At 44.1% G+C, this 22,369-nt stretch overlaps 1 protein-coding gene across 2 annotated transcripts in view; it reads left to right on the forward strand.

Annotated features, from left to right (window-relative positions):
- TEF (TEF transcription factor, PAR bZIP family member) overlaps positions 1 to 6,134 on the forward strand; it is a 70,826-nt gene extending 64,692 nt beyond the window's left edge. For both annotated transcript variants that reach the window (XM_068252053.1, XM_068252051.1), the window contains exon 5: positions 1,622 to 6,134. In XM_068252053.1, coding sequence (XP_068108154.1) covers positions 1,622 to 1,643 — 22 coding nt within the window. In that variant the 3' untranslated portion in view covers positions 1,644 to 6,134. The remainder of the gene's footprint in view (positions 1 to 1,621) is intronic.
- The last annotated feature ends 16,235 nt before the right edge of the window (positions 6,135 to 22,369 follow it).

Consider the following 22,369-nt stretch of genomic DNA (forward strand, 5'->3'; position numbering starts at 1 on the left):
ATGAACTTTTAAAAAACTCTCCAGCCCCTCCTCTGACTTCCTGTGGTGATGTCGGGGGGGGGGGGGGGGGGGGGGGGGGGAGTGGCAACTGTATCACTTCCTTTGTTGGTGGTTGGAGGGCAAAGTAGGTCACCTCGGCACACAGACTCTTTAGTGCCTGATATGGGCCCTACCGTAGCTGCTTTAGTTCCCTGCCTGCATACGTATAATTTGGAACCCACATTCTGCATTTCATAGTATTTTACCTGCCCTCTTCAGTATACGGGTGTTGGACTTGGGACACAGCCAATGTATACATATATTGAAAGGACAAGCGAGGCAACTAAATAAGTCTCTTTACTTTAAACAGGTCAACAGGCGCCTACAGAATAACCATCGCTAAAACTTTAAAAAGTAGAGGAGGTAGTGGTGAACTCGCCTCCTTCACGTAGACCCAAAATTGTATAGCTATTAAATCAATCAATAAATACATTTTATTAATACACTCCAAGGGTCTGTGCAATGCGTTTCGTAGGATTGACCCTGCTTCATCAGGCAGTGGGGTAGGAGTATATAGCAAAACAGGTCTAGGTCTGAGCCAAGCGCCTTTACTTACCTGAGGCGTCTTCCAGCTCCTACAAGTCACATGTCCCTCATTGCAGTTCCGGTTTGTTCCTTTCTCCTGCTGGCAGCCTCTAAAAATCACTGACCCTCGATGGGTCGGTGTCTTCTACACAAGTGTGCGTGAACGCACCCACCTCATCGGGAGTGCTTCAGGTGACATGAGCATGTCTGCACATGCGCAGAAGACGCCGATCCATTGAGGGTCGGTGATATTTAGAGGCTGCCGGTGGGAGACGGGAACAGACCGGAGTGGCGGTGAGGGACACAGTGATTGTAGGGGCTGTAGGAAGCCCCAGGTAAGTCAAGGTAGATTTATTAAATCTCCTTGCTTGTCCTTTAAGGGAACCCGAGGTGAGAATAATATGGGGGCTGCCATATTTATTCCCTTTTAAGCAATACCAGTTGCCTGGCTGCCCTGCTGGTTCTCTGCCTCTAATACTTTCAACCCTAGACCCTGAACAAGCATGCAGCAGAACTGACAAGATTAGCTGCATGCTTGTTTTTGGTGTAATTCAGTTTACTAATGCAGCCAAATAGATCAGCAGGACTGCTAGGCAACTAGCATTGTTTAAAAGGAAATGAATATGGCAGCCTCCATATCACTCACACCTCGGGTTCACTTTAAGAAAAATATTTAAAGGGGTAAACTGTTACACTAACTACTCTTGTACTTAGCAATCGGTACAAGTGTTTTCTATTTGCCGTTCCCTCCCCCTCTGACCTGCCGTACTTAATGCCGTGTTCTACCAGCGACCCAGACGCAAAGAAAACTGGAAAACGCACTTAATTTGCAGATTGTCATTGCGGAGAGATAAACTCGTAACTCTGTAACCTTTTGTAAATGTCATTTATGTAAATAGGTGATAGATTTTAATTGGCATTCAACAGCGTCCTTGAGAAACGCCTCATTAAAGGAAATATTTCAGACTATTGCTAAGACTGTCGTAGGCTTGATATCATTATTGGGTTATTAGTATTCATGTCTTACACTTAACCCTTTTCTGCTTTCTGTTCCAAGTGACTTCAGCGATTCTGACTGATCTCGTTTATTAGCCTTTCTTATAAGCTAATCTATTTCCGGACCGGCAGAAGTGGAAATAACTCGCGGACACTTGAGTACCGGTCGGACTCCCAGGAAGTCATTTTTAGGATACAGTTTTTTTTTTTTTTTTTTTTTTTTTTTTTGATGAACTTCTGGAGGTCTGCGGATTTGTGAAACCATCCAATTTTTTTTTTGTCAGTTTGATAAATGAGTGGATTTTTGTCTCCCGGGAAGAATGTATGCTGGTTCCGATTGGACGTTAGCAGTGACCATACACCATCGAGGATTGATCTCAAAGGGAATCGTACCTTGGCCTTTCGGTTTGCGTTTTTGTGTCGTTTTTGTTCAGCCTGTATGACCTGAGGAGTTCAGAATCTTCAAACTGACATTTTGCGGTTTTATAATCGGTCTGAGATCTGAAACATTTTAATTTTTCAAGGGGAAAGGGTGTTGTTTTTTTTTTTTTTTTTTTTTTCCCACTCCAAGTTTTTATATGATACAAATTATACATTCAAATTTGAAGAGTTCTTAGAGCTATTCACCATCAAATGTAATGCAAGAGAGGAAAACTAAGACTGCCATGGTTTTACACCCTTTAAAGGACAACTGAAGTGAGAGGTATATGGAGGCTGCCATATTTATTTCCTGTTTAACAATACCAGTTGCCTGGCAGGCCTGCTGATCTATTTGGCTGCAGTACTGTCTGAATCACACCAGAAACAAATATGCAGCTAGTCTTTTCCAATCTGACAATTTCGTCAGAAACACCTGATCTGCTGCATGCTTGTACAGGGTCTATGGCTAAAGGTATTAGAGGCAGAGGATCAGCAGGACAGCCAGGTAACTGGTATTGCTTAAAAGTAATAAATATGACATTCACTTCAGGTGTCCTTTATAACCTGGTTGCCGTAAGGGGTTCTCCTTTTCGGGGAACCCCGCGCTCTGATTAGTTAGCCACTCTTGTCCGTTTCACTTTGGGTCTGATCACACTGGCCCAACACCACCTTTTCTGCAATGCTTGTACTGCATCCCACCTCCACCCCGACCACACCACTGCATGACCACACCTCCACTACTTTGATTGGGAGCTGGAGGCTAGTGGCTGCAGCTTCCACACCCCTCTGTGGTAAAAGAGAAGATTGGTTGGTGGGATCGGTACTCCCTTTTCAGAAAGTCCAGCAGGAGATCCGGTTACTGCAGTTGTGCAGCGCCTATATCCCTGCAGCCAATAGAGACTGCCCTAAATGCTCAGGGGGACATCGCTAGGACTGTGGGGGTGTTTATGCATGTGACTGAAGGGATGTTTAGGTGGGCGGTGTACATGTAAATAAGGGGTTGGATAATCTGAGCACCAGGTAAAGCCGGAAAACTGCTCGCCCTTCTGCAGAAGTCCTGGTGGCGCTAATTACTATTCCCTCTCCAGTCCACCATGGACTCGGGGGTAAGGTGTAATTTGTCTGGCAGCTGAATTGCACTGTTTTTATTGTTATTTGGGCGCCGTCTTTTAACAGCCGCAATTCACATTAAGGCCTATGGCGTCGGCAGGTGCGCCTAAATTTCCAGCGCTCTTTTGGGCTGACTCCGATGGAGTATTTGGGGAGGGAAAATGGGTAAAACTTAGTTGGACATTAACGATACAATCCCACGGATGATCGATTGTTTCTGATCATCGCTATGATCGATCATTTGTGCCCACTAACAGTCGAAAACCCAATAACCAATCTGATCAGATTGATGGGATTGATCTGAATAATCGATCAATTACCAAATGTACTACCTGACCAGGTTAAGGTGTTAGTTAATAGGAATTGTAAATGAGATGCAAATTATTTTGAGTTGATGCAGCATTATGCAATTTGTGTGCAAATGTATTCATCTTGAAAATAAACCAGTTAAATCCTGCTGAGGTAAAATTTGATTGGTCCTTTTTCAAGCTACATAAATTTGCATATAACTTTTGCATAATTCTGCATCAACTTGAAAGTATTTGCATCCCATTGACCATCCCTATTGTTAAAGTTATTTTAAATACAGAATATAGAATTTGCCTTACATACTTCTTGTGGCAAGATATTACACATCTAAATCAGTTTTACTGTAAAAAAAAAATGAAATCCTTTTACTAAACTAGTGGTCAAATCTCCTTTCCTCCATACAAAGTTTCTGCAAACCATGTGCTTTGTACAGACCTTAGGATAAAAAGTTAATTTGCGCTTGAATATATGTATTCATGTTCTGCCCTCTTTTCTAAGTATCCTGGAATTGTATTTGTTTTAATTGCTGCGGGTTGGGATTGAACACGGTTGGTTAGCTCGCCATCTACCAGTCCTCCAAGCCTGACCTCTCCAGCTGGCATTGCCAAGATTTGTAATCTCACATTTATCGACACTAATACCCGTTTGTCAGGCAATTAAACAATGACCACTAGCCTAATGGCGCCAGGTCACTAGACTGTTTCATATATTGCTTGGGATTTGCCTGTGGAAGCTACTCTGTAGGAGCGATGAAATGTCTGACATCAAAAAAGTCTAGCTTATTTTAGTTTCAGAAGAGATGGCAAATGGGATGCTTATAGTTTCAACTTGCATGCAAATTGTATGCAGATTTTAATTGGGCCAATGAAAATGATCAGGAAGTGCATCTCTAAGCTGCATACAATCTGTTATCGGGAGGATGTTCTGGTGTAAACGGTAATAAATGTTGATGATCGATGGCCTTCACACAAATGCATGCAAATTTTGCACGCGATGTTTGCTTTTTTGGGGGTGTGTGTCAGTTTTGCCCCCTGCCTCCTCTTTCACAAGTTTGCTATTTTGTGCTAGTTTTACATGTATTTTTTTCCATGCATACCATTGAAGAATAATTTACTTGAGAATGTATCTAACTTCAAAACAGGATGCAATTTTTGGCGTAACAAATGCGTTTTTTTCTCTGCTCTTCCACATTGCACATGGGAAATTGCACACGGAAAAATAAACCTCAGCGCAGCAAGATTCAAGAAAAGAGAGAAAAATTGCAAAATACACCAAAATTTGAAAAATGCATTAGATATGTGGCAAACGCGAAATCACAAATCTAATATGTGGGAGTGGGCCCTTCAATCGAATTCCGTTTTTTTTTTTCCTGGGGTGATATCTGTCCAGTTTGGCTCTTTATATATTGTATAAATATATTTAGCTACTTATTTTTATGTCCATGTACAGTCGAAAGGATGCGTTTCTAATAGAGATAGTCAATGAGATTCTGAGGATTTTGATGTCAATTTTATGATAATGGCATGCAAATTTATGCCACTGGCGAATAGATTTGACTGGTCCATTTTTATAAAATGTTCTTTGCATACATTTGGAATGATTTTGTATCTTGACTGTCGCTGGTAGAACATTGAGGGCTTTCTCAGTACGAATGCAGAGGACGAGGGTAAGCTAACCCTTCCTATCCTCACACTTATGTTATTGGATGTAGAGTTTTTAAGGATGGTCAATGAGATGTAAATTTCGAGTTGATGCAGGATTATGCAAATTTATGCAGTTTGAACATGGACCAATCAAATTTTACCTCAGCAGGATTCTAATGCTGCGTACACACTGGCGACTACGGTCATTTGAAACAGCTAATTAACGATCGTTCCGCCGACAATCGGGGAAAGAACTTTACCAAATGATCATTAACACGAACGACAAAAGAACGACATCGGGAAGATGGAAATATCCGACCTGACGGATCGTATCTACCGACAATCGTTACAAAACTATAGTGTGTACAGACATCGGCCGAGAACGATCGTTACAAGGGCCAATGCGCCTGCGTTGAATTCTGCCCAGCTTCAGTACTTCCTGTGTAGTGCAGCCGTAAAGATTGTTACATTGCTCATTTTAATTAAACTTTGTTTTCAAGTTAACAATCATATATTTGTATCTATTGTAACTCCATGTCAGTGGTTTTTTTTTTATTTTTTATTTTATATAAATATGTACACAACATTTCCTTCTGATCGTTCTTTTCTGCGAGAACGATCATTAAAATGTGTATGATGATCGCTGCATCCCATCGTTGCATTCCAATCTTTCCAATATCGTTCGTCTGGTAACTATCGTTCCTTGCAAACGATAGTTATCGAAAGTGTGTACGTAGCATAATGGTTGTTTTTCAAGCAGTATCAATTTGCATAATGCTGCATCAACTCAAAATTATTTACGTCTCATTGACAATCCCTAGCAGCGGTTATTTCTAGAAGTATGTTTGCCAGACGTATAGAGAAAAAAAATATATAAAGCAGTGTTTGTTTCCCAACTATAATTTTTTTTTTATATATATATAACAAATAAACTTGCTTTAAATTGTTGTATAAAAAGTTTTAACGCTCATTTTTCAATATGTATATAGGGAAATACTGTGCGTATTCATTGCAAGACAGCTATTATGTATTTGTACAAAAATAATAAAAATTTAAAAACTTTTCCAAATATATAGGAGGTTTTACTTACAAGTGATGTTTGTGTGAAATTCTTGTTTAAACCTAAAGAGGAACTTTACTAAATATAACTTCATAAATAACCTTTCTTTATATTTTACAATATTCATTTGTAGATTTACTTGGTGTTTGCCCATTGTGGAATCTTTCCTCATGCCGATTTACATCTTTCCTCTCCCTGGTGACATCTTTACTGCTGGTGGGTGCACCTGGTCTCCCATAGTGCACTGGGGCAGAAGGCTGTGTGACATCATGGCCAAGGCTAAACATCTCTGGGAGGGGGGCGGGGTTATAATATTCAGTGATTTATATAGGGAGTGTTTCTGATGCTGAAACCAGGTTAATTAAAATTGGGTATCCTCAATAATGTGTTTCAAGAATTTTGATTTCCTGTTTTAACCACTTACCTACAAGTCTCCCTTGAAGACCAGAGCAATTTTCAAATCACACTCCACCCATTCATTCACCAATAGCTTTATCACACTGAAACGATCTATATAATATTTTTTGCGAGACAAACTAGGCTTTCCTTGGACAGTGCTTTTTTGCTAAGCATTTTATTTTATATGAATTTTACAGGGAAGAAGGAAAATTGCAAAAATTTCATAATTTTTCAGGTTTCGGCCATTGTAGTTAAAAATTAAAATGTGCTAGTGTAGATAAAACGGACACATTTTATTTGCCCATTTGTCCCGGTTATTAAACACAGACAAACACAGAACATTTACATCGCCCTTTTCTTCTGGCGGACGCAAAGCGCCAGAGCTGCAGCCACTAGGACGCGCTCTAAAGGCAGCAGCAGTTTTAGGGAGACTTACCCAAAGTCTCCTACTGAATAGGTGCTGGCTTACTGAATAGGCAGAGCTGAGATTTGAACCCAGGTCTCCTGTGTCAGAGGCAGAGCCCTTAACCATTACACTATCCAGCCAGTGCAGTACAACGTTTAAATTGTGTCCCTAGTACAATGTATGGCGATAAAATTTTATTTGGAATCAAAGGTGTATTTTCAATTTAGTGGGTTTTTTTATACTATAAAAATAATTAAAAGCCTTTATTTACAAAAGCAACAGTAATATACCCTCATGACATACATATTTAAAAAGTCCCTAAGGTAACTATTTATGTTTTTTTTTTTTTTTTTTTTTTTTTTTAAATGTCGTAATTTATTATTATTATTATTATTATTTTTTTTTTTACAAGCTTTGTTTTGGTAACGGTGGTGTAGGGGTTAAAAAAAATATTTAATAAACATGTGAATGTAACCGTGTCTTATGGTGCATTTAGGTGTATTTTTTTTTTTTTTTTACTTTTTGGCCACAAGATGGCACTACACTTAGTTCACCGTCTGCTGTTTATAGCCGATAGGAACTAAAGAGTGTAACCGTTTCCTTGTGGTTATGAATTGGAGCTGCGACTCCTTCCATTCATAACGAGTACGGTGATTGGGGTTAAAGGAAACCTGAAGTGAAATGTGACATAATGAGATAGACTGCGCAGTCCGCTCCGGCCCACATGGCGGTGATTGACAGTGCCGCTCGCGCAGGCGCAGTACAGAGTGACCTGGAGGTTGCTCTGACGTCATTGCCGGGGACCGGGACGGACCTGCGGCGAACGGCTGCGGGGAGAGTTGCTGCGAGGGACGTTCTGGGAGCTGTAGGAAGCTCCCGGTAAGTACCACTTCTTTTAGCATATTTACACTGTTGACTCCTTTAAGGGGTTTTATGACTGCAGTCCTTAACTGGTTAAAGTCCAAATTCCCTCCTCAAGGGTCTTGCACAGTTTTGGCATGGCTCAAGTTAACTGATGGGACTGAGGCTTCTTTTACACTGCAAAATGCAATGTAATTTATGGCTGATTTGACTCTGGAAAAAATGTACTTCTTATTTGTCTATGTTTGCACATATATTAAATTTTACAATTTTTCGCTGTAGTGTCCCTTTAAGGGCTTGTTCACACTGAGTTTTTTTTTTTTTTTTTTTTTTTTTAAAGAGAGCCCGAGGTGGGTTTCTGACATGATTAGGACACAGAGGTACATTCTGCATACAGTGCCCAGCCTCTGTGTCCTTACAGTGTGCCCCCAACCCCCCCCCCGCGCTCTGCTGTACCCCAATATATAAACCACCACGTGACTTGCAGCTTGTCACTAGCAGGCTGCTTACCTTTGTGCTGCCATTCACCCGCCGCTCCCTCGCCTTCTCTATAGCACTGCTCCGTGCCTGTGTCCCTTCCCTCCAATCAGCTTACAGAGGCGGGGAAGGAAAGGATGCAGGCGGGGAGCTGTGCTATAGAGAAGGCGGGGCAGCGGCGGGTGAATGGCAGCACAAAGGTAAGCAGCCTGCTAGTGACAAGCTGCAAGTCACGTGGTGGTTTTTATATTGGGGTACAGCAGAGGGCGGGGGGGTTGGGGGCACACTATATAGACACAGAGGCTGGCGATTGTATGCAGAATGTGCCTCTGTGTCCAAATATTCATGTCAGAAACCCACCTCGGGTTCTCTTTAAAGAGAACCTGTACTGAGTAAAAATATTTAAAATAAACACATGAGGTAACTTCAAATGAACATTACATAGTTACCTTGCCATCAGTTCCTCTCAGAAGCTCGCCATTTTCTTCTGACAATAATCCCTTCCAGTTCTGACAACATTTTGTCAGATCTAAAATATATCAGTTGCTGTCAGTTATAGCTGAGAGGAAAACTGATGTACCAGGTAATGTCCATGTTTCCCTATGGCTCAAGTGAGCGATGTTACAGTTTAACTGTGTGTTGACCAGAAAGCTGTTATGGGGTAATGGCCATTTTCAAAATGGAGGACGGAAAATTCCCTTGATCACAGTGAACAAACAGGATGCGGGAGAGGAGAAAGACACTGATGAGTAGACTACATGGAAGGTAAGTATGACTTGTGTATGCTTATTTTGACTTTTAATTTTCAGTTCAGGTTTTCTTTAAGCACTGCCGATTTTAAAAATCGCCTTAAAGTGGATCCGAGATGGACTTTTACTGATTGCAGAATTGTGTTTCCTTTATAATGTGGACTAGGCCTTATATCGCACTTTTCTCCCGGCGGACTCAAAGCACCAGAGCTGCAGTCACTGGGGGCACTCTATAGGCAGTAGCAGTGTTAGGGCTCGTTTCCACTATTGCGGTGCAGAATCGCCTGGATTCCACCGCTGTTGAAATTCCATGAAATAGCATGCGGATGCGAATTTTTACGCGTTTTTTGCTGCGAATTCGCATGCAAATTCGCATAGGTGAGGGTATATGCGAATTTAACCATGTCACTGCCTGTTTGAATTACATTGGTACCTATGCGAATTCGCATGAAAATTCGTATACCATAGCCGCATGCGAATTTCCTATTAAATACATTAGCGGCGATTCGCATGCATTCCACTCGCAGGCGAATTCGTTGGCTCTTTTGTGCGTTTTTTTACCGCTGAAAAAAACGCACCTCAACAACGCTACAGTGGAAACAGGCCCATCCACTTGCATTACATGTGCGAATCCGCATGCGTTGGGACGCATGCGGATTCGTGATAGTGGAAACGAGCCCTAAGGGGGTCTTGCCCTCCCCAAAGTCTCCTACTGAATAGGTGTTTGGCTTACTGAACAGGAAGAGCTAAAATTTAAACCCTGGTCTCCTGTGACAGAGGCAGAGCCCTTCACCAGAACACTATCCAGCCACTGCACTGCTGTGCTACTGCGCTGGCACGGGAGCAGACTGCGAGCAGCGTACTCTCACACATGCGCAGAAGCTACAGAGGGGACCCCAGAAAAGTGGCTGATGTTGTGCCTGCGGCAAGGGACACTGAGGCTTCTAGGGACTAGAGGAAGCCCCAGGTAAATAAATCAGCAATACATTTTTTCAACTCATTTATCCTTGAAGCCATGCTTGTCTGAAAAAAGTGACAGGTTGTTATTGGCGACCACTCCTGGGATGTCGGCATTATAGATTGTAAAGCACAGATACTGGCACCATTGTCGGATCAGGATGTGACAGAGGTGTCGCTGTGGCCATTCACTGAAAGGTTACTGATAATTGTCTGCAGAGCACTTTGATAAATGTCATTGTTTGTGCTCAGTGCGATTCTCACTAATGCTCGCTCTCCTGTTCACCCTTTATATGAAAGGCTAGACAAGACACACATTTGTATCGCGCTTTTCTCCTGGCGGACTCAAGAGTGCCAGCTGCCAAAGTTGTAGCCACCAGAAGGAAGAGAGGAGCTCTCTGTTAGGGCTGGTTCACACTGTGAATTATTGCGCTCAGTTTTCCCTATCGCCAGCGAATCGCGATTCGCAAAGTGCTACAACATTGTCACCCTATCAGGGTGTTCTCGCTGCAGTGTTTCTATTTTGAGGAATTCGAAAACATGCTGCGATTTTCCTTAACTAGCTTAGCCTTTCGGACATAGCTGCTACGTCCAAAAAGTTGCTGCCTCGCACTCTCGCGGCTGATTGGGCGCCTGCGCGCTCCCGTGCCGCCACCAGTTAGCCCGGAGATCAATGAATGGGAACGCAGTTTCCATTCATTGATCTAAGTCCCCGTTAGATTGATCGACGGCTTCTATAAGAAGCCACAATCTTTCTGAACCCCCCAAAAAATGTCATGTCCTCCCTTCACTTCCTGTAAGCGAGAGCGAACGCTTACGGGATGGAAGAAAAAAAATGACAGGCCATCTTGTGGCCAAATAACTACATCTACATACAATTTTTTTTTAAATTAACACAATAAATTACATTTAAAACTAACTGTTTACCTCCCACACAACAAAAAATACCCAAATGCATTTTTTAATTAAAAAAATTAAAATAGGGGGCGGAGTCAGCCATGGCCGCGTGAAGCCGCTTCCTTCAGAGCTCCTCACCCAAGACCGCAATATAACGCTGACTGAAGTGTTCCTACCCTTCTACTAAGCCATAAAGGGATGGCCAGTGGACCCCGGAGAAGTAAGAGACACTCTAAACATACTGGCAAGGCACATCGGCGAACCTCCGCCGAAAATACAATTCCGCGGGCCCTCAATCAGTCACTAGACAAGATGGCCGCCAGCTCTCCACCCAAAGATGCACCCGTCAGAGAGGAAGACTCGGCTGCCATGATCTCTAGATCCCTGAAGGAGATATGGGATTACCTCCACAATCTTCCCACCAAGGACGATCTTTCTGATCTGGCAGACAAAATCACCTCTGCCACGAGGGAGGAAATAAGAGGGATCCAGGATGATATTACCGTCCATGACGAGCGGCTCACAGCCCTGGAGCGAGACATGGGCCTACTTCAGACCGAGGTAGGGAAACTAAAAGAAGCAAACTCACAGCAGCGCTCGCTGAACACTGCGCTGCGGACGGGAATGGAGGACCTCCAGAATCGTAGCCGCCGGAACAATATAAGGCTCCGCGGCCTACCAGAGACAATCTCTCCACAACAGCTTGAACCTACCTTGGTAGCCATCTTTAATAACATCCTCCGGAGACAGGCGGACAATCCCCTGAAGATTGACCGGGTTCACCGCGCCCTGAAGCCCAAACCAGCGGTTGATGAACCCCCACGGGATGTCATCTGCCGCATCCATCATTTCTCAGTAAAGGATTCCATTATGAGAGCGGCACGCCAGTTAGACTCCATCGACCACGAGGGATCTGCACTCATGCTCTTCCAAGACCTGGCGCCTAGCACCCTGATACAACGCCGTGCGCTCCAACCTTTGATCAAGCTGCTGCGGGACAAAGAAGTTACCTATCGCTGGGGCTTCCCTTTCCAACTTACTGCGACAAAAGATGACAAATCAGTCACCATCAAGTCTCCGGCTGATCTCCCAGAGCTCTTCCAGACACTGGGCCTACCGACGGTTGAAGTGCCTGAATGGCAGCCAGACGCAATCTTTACTGGCTTACCTCAGCGACCTAAACAGCGGAGACAATTCCGCAATCAACGGTGACTCCTTTCCAAGGCCTCGTGATTCTCACCAGGACTATACCCCTCATTCCAGATAAGTGATGATTAGCCTTAAGTTATCCCTCTGTTGCGAACACGGATCCCCGTCTAAAAACTATGCTTAAAAGTTCTGATCTATAGTACGTGCTGGTGACTCTCTCCGGGGTGGCAGTTGCCCGCGGGCCTATCTATGTTTATATGCTTATCTCTTGCTTTCCTTACAGCTACCTGCTATTTCGTTCTGGCCGGAGGACATTAACTGTTTACATAGTATGTGTGAAAAGGGTGTATTGGGCGGTGACATATAAAAGGGACAATGTGCGATATTTAAACAAATGCATGTATATAGAGGTTGCTGCTATTTATATGGTTACCCCGCAGTAGGATTTTATTACACATTAGATATATAGGGAATGCTGCTGATGAGGTTTAACTCTTGGTGTATGCTTGCTATACTTCTAACAAAAGGTCTTTATGGCCTATATGAGAGGGTCCCTGAACCTGCGCACAGCCCCCCCTTCTCGCTCATCCCTGCATTAGCTTCACGTGCCCATGCCTCCTGACATGGATAATGTTTGTATTGGGTGCCGATATTGCTAATAATGATTCATAGGACTAAAAATGGTATTCTCCGTGAGAATGATATAAATAATTCTGTGTTTCCCACTATGTGGGACTACCCCATTTCTGCTGTCATAGACATAGCCTATGTTCACTCACATATCCTTCTTTACAGGTGTATTACTGACGTCATGCGCGGAGTGTGTGCATCGACATGTGACTCGTTCGCAAGCTAATTTCATATCAGGGCTTCTCCCAGCCGGGCCTGTGGATGTACGCGCTCTGCGATGATGTCTGCATGGGAGACATATAGCAGGGAGAGACCAAAAAACTTCTGACACCCTCAGACTATGTTGTTATAGCCAAACAAGCACATACATACGCCCCAAATCAACCTACAGCATACCTACACGCTAACAGATAGGAATGCACAGGGTCTGACCCCATGGCCTTAATAGTGAGACCGTGGCTCTGGTCATTTCGCCTACATATTACTCCCTCTCCTCCTTCCCCTCCCAGTGAGGACATTAGACGAAGAGTTTTTACATTCTTAACTATATAAGCAGAGTCTGTGAACATCACTTGAGAGGTATTGCAGGTTCTATATTCTTCTCCTCCGTGAGGAGTAGGCTAAAAGCTACATTATTCCCACTATGTGGGATTGTCTGCCATGCGCTGCCATAGGTGTAATGCAAAAACTTCCCCATCCTCCCGTAGACCCCATATGTGCTGCTACCCTCAACGGGGTGCAGCGTAGGCGACCCTCAAACAATACCATGCCACACAATCCATAGTTCTTTGCTAATTCAATGCAGTAGAAGGTGGATCTGCAGTGATCCGCGCGCTGCTTGCTGCTGCCACCGGAGAGAGTTCACGCACTCTGCTTCAACTAAAGCATCTACGTTACTTTACACTAAAGGGGATCCACCAAATTCGTGTAATCTGGATCATGCCTATAGGATGGCTCCCGGGGGTCACTGATATGAGACATGAGGCACCTTCTTTCCTAAAGTAGGGTAGGACACTCCTCTTACTTGGATATCTGATTGGGTGGGGGGAATCTGGGCTCTTTGGCGAAAATGGTTCCTTCGCACCCACATAGGATAGTCCTTAGGGCTAAGTACCTCCCCAAGGTAATAACTAGTTATGGGTGTGATAGTTTCACACCTATGTTTTTGTTTATAATGTTTCTGTTAAGTTTTGGGGTCTGTTGTGGATGTCCGACATACGTTCTATTCACTCCAAACCAATGGTGTCCTTAAAGGTAGTATCCGTTAACGCTAGAGGGCTTAATATCCCGGAGAAGAGGTCAATGTTATTGCATGATATGCATAAACAACGAGCAAATGTTGTGCTAATTCAAGAAACTCATTTTAAAGGGGCTAACCCCCCCAAATTAAAAGATAAACACTATCAATCAATCTATATGAGTAATTCCCCTGACTCCAAAACTAAGGGTACAGCCATATTACTGCATAAAGACCTTCCGGTCAGCGAAGTGGAAACAAAAACAGATGTCAAGGGTAGGTTTATATTATTAAAATGTAGGATTGCTGACACAAGATACACCCTCTGCTCCGTATACGCCCCCAACACAGACCAGGTATCTTTTCTGTTACATTTCTTCTCAACACTGGATGCCTTTGTTGATGGCAGTGTCATCATTGGAGGCGACCTTAACATCCCATTAAATCCAGCTCAGGACACCTCCCATGGTAAATCCTCCATCTCCTACAGCAAGCTCAATAAACTTAAAAAGGCAATCCATGAGCGACAGCTGGTAGATGTGTGGAGACTCCTTAACCCGACAGCGAAAGACTACACTTTTTTCTCCTCAGTGCATGCAATCTATACTAGACTGGACTATATCCTCATCTCTCATAACTTGCTCTCTGACTCGCCAAGTGCAGACATAGGGATAATGACATACTCTGACCACGCACCCATCTCATTGTCGTTAAACTGTAGATCACGTAAACACCGCCCCTTTAACTGGAAATTTAATACCTCTATGTTGGAGGATACAGGGGTGGCCTCTAAGATTGGAGAGGAAATTGAAAGATATTTTACTAACAACAACAGTGAAGATATATCCTCACCTATTTTATGGGAAGCACATAAATGCGTGCTACGGGGATACCTAATACAGCTAGGTTCAAAGTTAAAGCGGGAGAGAGAACAAAGATTGGCAGACCTCTCCTCGGAAATACACATATTAGAACTTAAACATAAACGCTCTCTAAACCAATCAGATTTAGACAAACTCACTGAAGCCAGAGAGTCGATAAAAAAAATCCTGAGCGATAGAGCCCGACTTGCCGCACACAGATGCCAAAACTTATTCTATACACACGGAAACAAATCTGGCCGCCTACTTGCCAGGGCCTTGCGTCAACAACAGCGTAGGAACTATATACCTCAAGTCATAGATACTCATTCAGGAAAGCATATACGCAGTGAATCCATTGCCAACACATTCAGGGGCTTCTATTCGTCACTCTATAATCTTAAAAGCAATCCTACAGAAGATCCACATGCGCTGAGGGGAAAAATACGGGATTACCTGGCAGGGTCTGGAATGCCTCGCCTCCCCCCTGAGACCGCTGAAACGATAGATGAGCAATTCACTGAAGCAGAGGTGCTAACGGTGATGGCACAAATTAAACCAGGCAAGGCACCGGGCCCAGATGGCCTGCCCATCGAATATTATAAAAAATATAAACAGACCCTCCTTCCACACCTATGCAAAATGTTCAATGACATTCTGGACCCTGATAAAGTAGCTTCCTTTACCCCTCAAACTTTAGAATCACACATCTCGGTAATACATAAGCCCGGTAAAGACCCCAATGCCTGCTCAAGTTACAGGCCTATATCCCTGCTCAACCTAGACTTGAAAATCTTCGCTAAGCTGATAGCCAATAGAATAGCGCCTTTAATAGGGGATGTGGTAAACTGGGACCAAGTGGGATTTATTCCCGATAGAGAGGGGCGTGATAACACTATTCGAACATTGGATCTGGTCCAGTTTGCCCGGTCGAGGGATATTTCATGTATGCTTCTATCCACGGATGCAGAGAAGGCCTTCGACCGGGTAGACTGGACGTGGATTAACGAGGTCCTCGGCCATATTGGCCTGGGCCCCAAGATGTTACGTGGTATATCCGCCCTCTACTCTAGGCCATCGGCACGTGTTAGGACTAACGGGGTCCTCTCCAACCCCTTTCAAATATCTAATGGCACCCGGCAAGGATGCCCCCTTTCCCCGCTCATTTTTGCATTGTCACTGGAACCACTCCTGTGCCATATTAGAGAAAACCCAGATATAACCGGGATAACAATTTCCCCAAAAGTACAAAAAGTGGCCGCATACGCGGACGACTTGCTCTTTTACATCACGAACCCCTTGATTACCTTACCTAACTTATTTTCTGAATTTAAAAATTATGGAGACCTAAGTCTCTTCAAAGTCAACTATGATAAATGTGAAGCTCTAAATATATCCCTTCCGCAGGGATTACAATCACACTTGGCGACTCAATTTCCCTTTAGATGGTCCTCCACCCATATCAATTATCTAGGTACGAAAATTACCCCAGACATAAAAGATGTTTTCCAAATAAATTTCCCACCCATACTTGAGACCCTAAAGGCAGACCTGACTAGATGGAACTGTCCACACTTTTCCTGGATGGGCAGAATTGCGATTTTAAAAATGAACATTATGCCCAGGCTTTTATATCTATTCCAGACCCTGCCAGTACAAGTCCCTAACTCCTTTCTGAAATCTGCTCAAACGACTTTTGGTAAATTCATTTGGAAGGGGAAACCCCCTAGGCTCAAGAGACTCATCCTACATAGACCTAAACAAATGGGTGGGCTAGCGGCACCTGACATTAAAAAATACTACTATGCAGCAGTGCTTACCAGAATAGTAGACTGGCACAGACATCATACTACTAAACAATGGGTCGATATTGAGCATCATATTTCAAAGTACCCCCCTACTAAGCTGCCCTGGTCCTCTCCCACCCCACAACGTAACTGGACGGACTCACACTTAATATATAATACCCTCAGAGTGCTCTCTGCCACCAGGCACAAGGAGGACATCTCACCATGGCCTCCCCCCAGAATACCTCTATTTGACAACCCTGCATTTGAGTTGGGCTGTCATGCTAACCACTTTAGCAATTGGAAACTGGCTGGTATTATCTTTGCTGATAATCTTTGGAGTCAGGGGAATTGGCTAACAATTGAGGAATTGAGAAATAGATCCGGAGTGTACACCCTAGACTGGCTAGGTCTGGCGCAGCTCCGTTCTCTGTGTAGAGCGCTGGGGATCTCGCCGGGTCTCTCTAGATCAAAATCTGCCTTCGAACTACTATGTGGATCAGTAGGCCCATCTCGGAAGACTCTATCAACAGTGTATTCCTTACTGATTGGCCAACCACTTGGCTCACTTTCATATTTCAACAAATGGGAAAGAGACCTTCGGTGTACGTTCTCAGACGCTCAGAGAGCCAGGATGTGCATACTCACCCAGAAATCCTCGATAACGGTTAAGCTACAGGAAATCAATTTTAAGATCCTGTCACAATGGTACCTTACTCCACAGAAATTACATATTATCTTTCCAAATAGAGACCCTCAATGCTGGAGGGGCTGTTCCTCAGTAGGTTCCCTATTACATCTGCTATGGGAATGTCCCCTGCTTGTCCCCTTCTGGAGGAAAATAGAACACCTAATTAGGGAAACGACAGACAGAGAGGTCCTCTTTACACCACAATTCTTCCTCCTCCACTGCAATAACTGGAGTTTAAGGGCTTGCAAAAATTCTATAGTAAAACATATCTTAAATGCAGCTAAGCTACTCATAGTACGTAAATGGGGAACTCCTATCATACCTACCTTAAAGGAACTAGATAAGGAGCTATGCCACACTAGTGGGATGGAAAACACAATAATGACCCTCCAAAACCGAACTGAACAATATGCCAAGACGTGGAGATTTTGGAACTATTATAGAGAATCTGAGGAGTTCAAACTTCTCTTGATGTAGTCTTTAGCGTTTCAGGTGGCGACCGCCCTTCTCTTTAGCCCTCTGGCGTTGATTAATTGACAACTGCATATACCTTAAAATTGAAACAGTGTCGGATGCTCCACAACTAGACCCTACGAGTTCAATCCTTTCGTTATCTTTCTTCTCTTCATTATCTCTTCCTGTCTTCTTCCTTTCAGAGCTATGGTATAGCTCTGTTCCTTTTCTCTTCCTTCTATAAATTCATTCTGGTGTGCTGCCATATTGGTAGATACTTGAGGTGTTATCTAAAGCTATACACTGAATATATCTCACTTGGGGGAGCTGTCTTATAATATATGGAATTCAGCATTGCTATATGCCAACGTGATATAAGAAGACATTCAATGGATACCGCCCCTAACAGACTCTATTTTGACACTCATTCCTGATACTTCAGCACCCTGTTGGACTTGACAGGCCCTAACAGTGAGATTTCATCCCACAAGGTTGTATATACCCCCCTTAGTCTATGTGTACAATATCTTGTATGACTATATGATGACACTATTATCTGATTGTATATATGTATTCATATGACGGCACGATGTTCTCTTCTTCTTTGTTGTGTATAAAAACCTTTGTACAAATAAAAGTATTTGAAAAAAAAAAATTAAAATAAACCCAGAAACCTAAATAGTTACCTAAGGGTCTAAACTTTTTTTTTAATATGCCTGTCAAGAGGGTATATTACTATTATTTTTTTAAATTATAAACTTGTAAATAGTGATGGATGTAAAACTGAAAAAATGCACCTTTATTTCCAAATAAAATATTGGTGCCATACATTGTGATAGGGACATAATTTAAATGGTGTAATAACCCGGGACAAATGGACAAATAAAATACGTGGGTTTAAATTATGGTAGCATGCATTATTTTAAAGCTATAATGGCCAAAAACTGAGAAATGATGATTTTTTTTCCATTTTTTTTTTCTGAGGGCTTGTTTCCACTGTTGCGACGCGATTTCGGCCGCATTCCGACGCTTGTAAAAACGCATGCGGATGCGTTTCCACATGCGTTTTTACCCGCGATTTCGCCTGCGATTTCGCATGGCAGGGTGCCATGCGAAATTAACCATGACACTGCCAGGGCTAAATAAAATTGAAAAAGGTGCGAAATCGCACGCGAAATCGCGGGTAAAAACGCATGTAACAAACGCATGCGTTTTTACTATTAAATACATTAGCGGCGATTCGCACGGATTCCTGACGCAGGCGAAATCGTTGGCTCTTTTGTGCGTTTTTTTCACGCTGAAAAAAACGCACCTCAACAACGCTACAGTGGAAACAGCCCCATCCACTTGTATTACATGTGCGGATCTGCATGCGTTGGACGCATGCAGATTCGCGATAGTGGAAACGAGCCCTGAATATTCTGGTTAAAATGCATTTAGAAAAAAATAATTCTTAGCAAAATGTACCACCCAAAGAAAGCCTAAGGGCCCGTTTCCACTATCGCGGAAATCGCCGCGATTCCGCAGAGTTTCCTCGCACATGAATCGCACGGGGAAACTCTGCCATAGGGGAGAATGGCGCCGCCAACCGAATTGCTTGCGGTAGCTCAGTGCCGGCACAAGTGGAAACGAGCCCTGATGGGTGGTAGAAAAAACAAGATATAGATCAATGCAATGCATCAATGCAATGTGATAAGTAGTGATAAAGTTATTGGTCGAATGAATGGGAGGGGAAAATTGCTCAGATGCATAAGGTGAAAAAAACATTGAAGGCTGAAGTGGTTAAAGGAATGTGCAAAAATGCACATTCCTTTAACAAAAGTCTATCCCTCTTCCCAGTGCCCTCCACCTAATGCAAACCCTAAAGCCCCCCCCCCCCCCCCCTCCAAAGTGCCTAAGGGCTCATTCACACTATGTGCTGCGCTATCAGTTTTGACACAACGCACATAGTGTACGATCCACATGGCAACATGAAAGTCCATAGACTTTCATGTTACCATTCACACTACAGGTGTGCGTTCCCATGCGTTACGATGTAACGCTTCTGGGGACATAAAATCGCACGACGCACACGTTTCCCGACGGGTACGGCTGCCGGCGTCTGCGCTGTAACGCTCCCCGACGTGCATTCCGTGCGTTGACCATGCGATGGCAGCGCAAGCACGAAATCGTGTTCGTGCTTGTGTTGGGTAGTGTGAATGTGCCCTAAACCGAACCTCCTAACCCCCATACTAGTTGTAGTGGATAGTCTAGGATCGCTACAACAGTTCATGATCAGCTACTACCTGCACTGGGCTCCCCAGCTGCTGCTGATCCCCACCCCCAAATGACCTGATCCACTTTTTAGGGAATAGGCCTCGTTCACATTGGGTGTGTTCAGAAACATGTAAAAACACATAATAAAAAACGCATGCGTTTGTGCGCGCTTTAGTGTGCGTTTCAGTGAATTGCGGTGCGCTTTTTTTTAAGCATGTTTTGCTTATTGTAGCAGTAGCCGTTGTCAATAAAGCTTTGTTTTCATATGAAAATGTATTTTTTTTCAATTGGGGTAAAAAAACACATGCGCTTCTATGCGCTAAAAAAGCGCAGCCATTCACTTGCACTGATGTGCGCTTTATAGCTCAATGCACAGAAATGCATGCAGCACTACGTTTTGTAACGCACCGCAGCACATAGATGAGAACCAGGCACATTTAGGCTGCTTACACACAGGGACGTTACAGGCGCACGTTAGTGCAGCCTGTAACGCTCCCCCAACGCACAGCAATGTAACACAAGTGGGCTGTTCACACTGCCCACGTTGCGTTACATGTAACGCTGCACCTTCTGCCGAAAGTGCAGCATGCTACGGCGTTAGAGTGGCTTAAGCCGCGTTAGACTGCTTGCACATGCTCAGTCATGTTGGGGAGGAGTGGAGAGCGGCCAGGCACATGGCTAATTAATATTCACTGCACTCAGTGACGTGCAGTGTTTACTTCCTGGTGCGGCCGCTCTGTGCGGCGATTGGCCTGGCGGGACCATGTGATGCCGCATGCGTCCAAGAGTACGCATCACGGCATCACGGACGCCAGAGTGAGCCGCACAACGCGGCTCACTCTGACGTCCACATCTAAGAGCACCAGGCCTTGCGTTAGGTGCACGTTATGCGACCTTAACGTAGCACCTAACGCAACGTCTTGGTGTGCAAGTAGCCTTAATGACATGGGAAAATCAATACCTTGCAGAACGCACAGCACAATGCGATGTGAAAAGCGCACAGGAACGTCCCTGATGTGAACGGGGCCTAAGAGAGATTCCTCTGTGTGTTGGTGCACTACATCTAAATGAGCTACAACTACTGACTGAAGTGCATTGCTGCCGCTTTCTGAAAGTTACGTGTAATAATATTACTAATCCTGCACCATTACACCTTCCCATTAGCAGCACATCACATACCACAGTTGCTGGGCTCAGGCAGTGAAGGCGTGTATTCACCAGAGGCGTAGCTATGGCGGGGCAAGAGGGAACATATGTCCCTGGGTGCAGCACTATAAGGGCGCCCAGCACAGCCACTGTAACCCATGTGCTCGCTGGCTGCCCAATGTGCCCCCTGCTTCTCTCCCTTCCTGTGCAGAGAAGTGTGTAAATATTAATAACCGCATCTCTCCTCTGCAGCACGCCCAGCGTCCTCTCCTTGGTAACAGCGGCGTCATGTGACAAGAAAAGCCGATATTACCAGGGGCGTGAAATCACTGGCTCCCTCTGCAAAACTTTGGATGCTCCCCCCTCCTCAACCTCTCCCCCCCCCCCCCGCTTTCTGCACAGGTAAACTGAAAACCAATGTTCAGTTGGCTAGTGCACACTTGAATGTGTTTTCCCCATACAGATAGATAAAAACAGACAGCGGTGAAGCACAGCACAAATTTTCTCTCTCTATCAATTGCATTACCTTCTGTGATAAAACGTACATGTTTTCACACAATATAGACACACATGGTTTGCTGAAAATGCATACAGAAAACTGACAGAGATGTGCACCCAGCCTCAGCTTATTACACTCACTCTGTCCATTTCTGATGGAACAGAACTGGCTCTACAGACTTCACCAGCATCACGACAGTACATCGCACTTGTTGAGGGGTAGACAGGTTGGGGGCTGGGCAATGTACACAAGACCCTGCTGCACACTGAATAGGGACTGTCTACAAATCTTCGTCTGCAAAACTTTGTATGATTCCTTATCAGTGTCTGAACAGATGAAGTCATTAGAACAATTGTGCAGAGAGCAGAAAGTTTTTTCCCCTCCGTGCCCTTAGTTGTCAGTCTTTTAGGACAGGTAAAAGAAACCTCTCTCCCCCCCCCCCCCCCCCCCCCAATGGGGCCTCCTGTGGTTTCTGGGCCCTTTTGCAGCTGCATCCCTTGCAAGGTGTATTGTTATGCCCCTGGTAGTTAAGTTATCAAAGAGAGGACGCTGGGTGTGCTGCAGAGCGCGTAAAATCTGTCCCTGAGCACTGAAAACCCTAGCTCCGCCTCTGGTATTCCCACCTCCACGTTCTGTTCTCAGCTTTATATAGCGTCTTCGCAGATAAGACCCATCGCACGCTTTCACGCCTCTAGCTGGTTACATTACCCTTCTTGGCTGCGAGCACATAGATGTAATATATAGATTCTTTCCCCTCCAGTCCTTCACCTGACATCCATTCATTATCGACTTGTTCGCTCTATAAAACTCAGT

This window comes from Hyperolius riggenbachi, chromosome 9, assembly GCF_040937935.1.
Source record: "Hyperolius riggenbachi isolate aHypRig1 chromosome 9, aHypRig1.pri, whole genome shotgun sequence".
Taxonomy (NCBI): Eukaryota; Metazoa; Chordata; class Amphibia; order Anura; family Hyperoliidae; genus Hyperolius; species Hyperolius riggenbachi.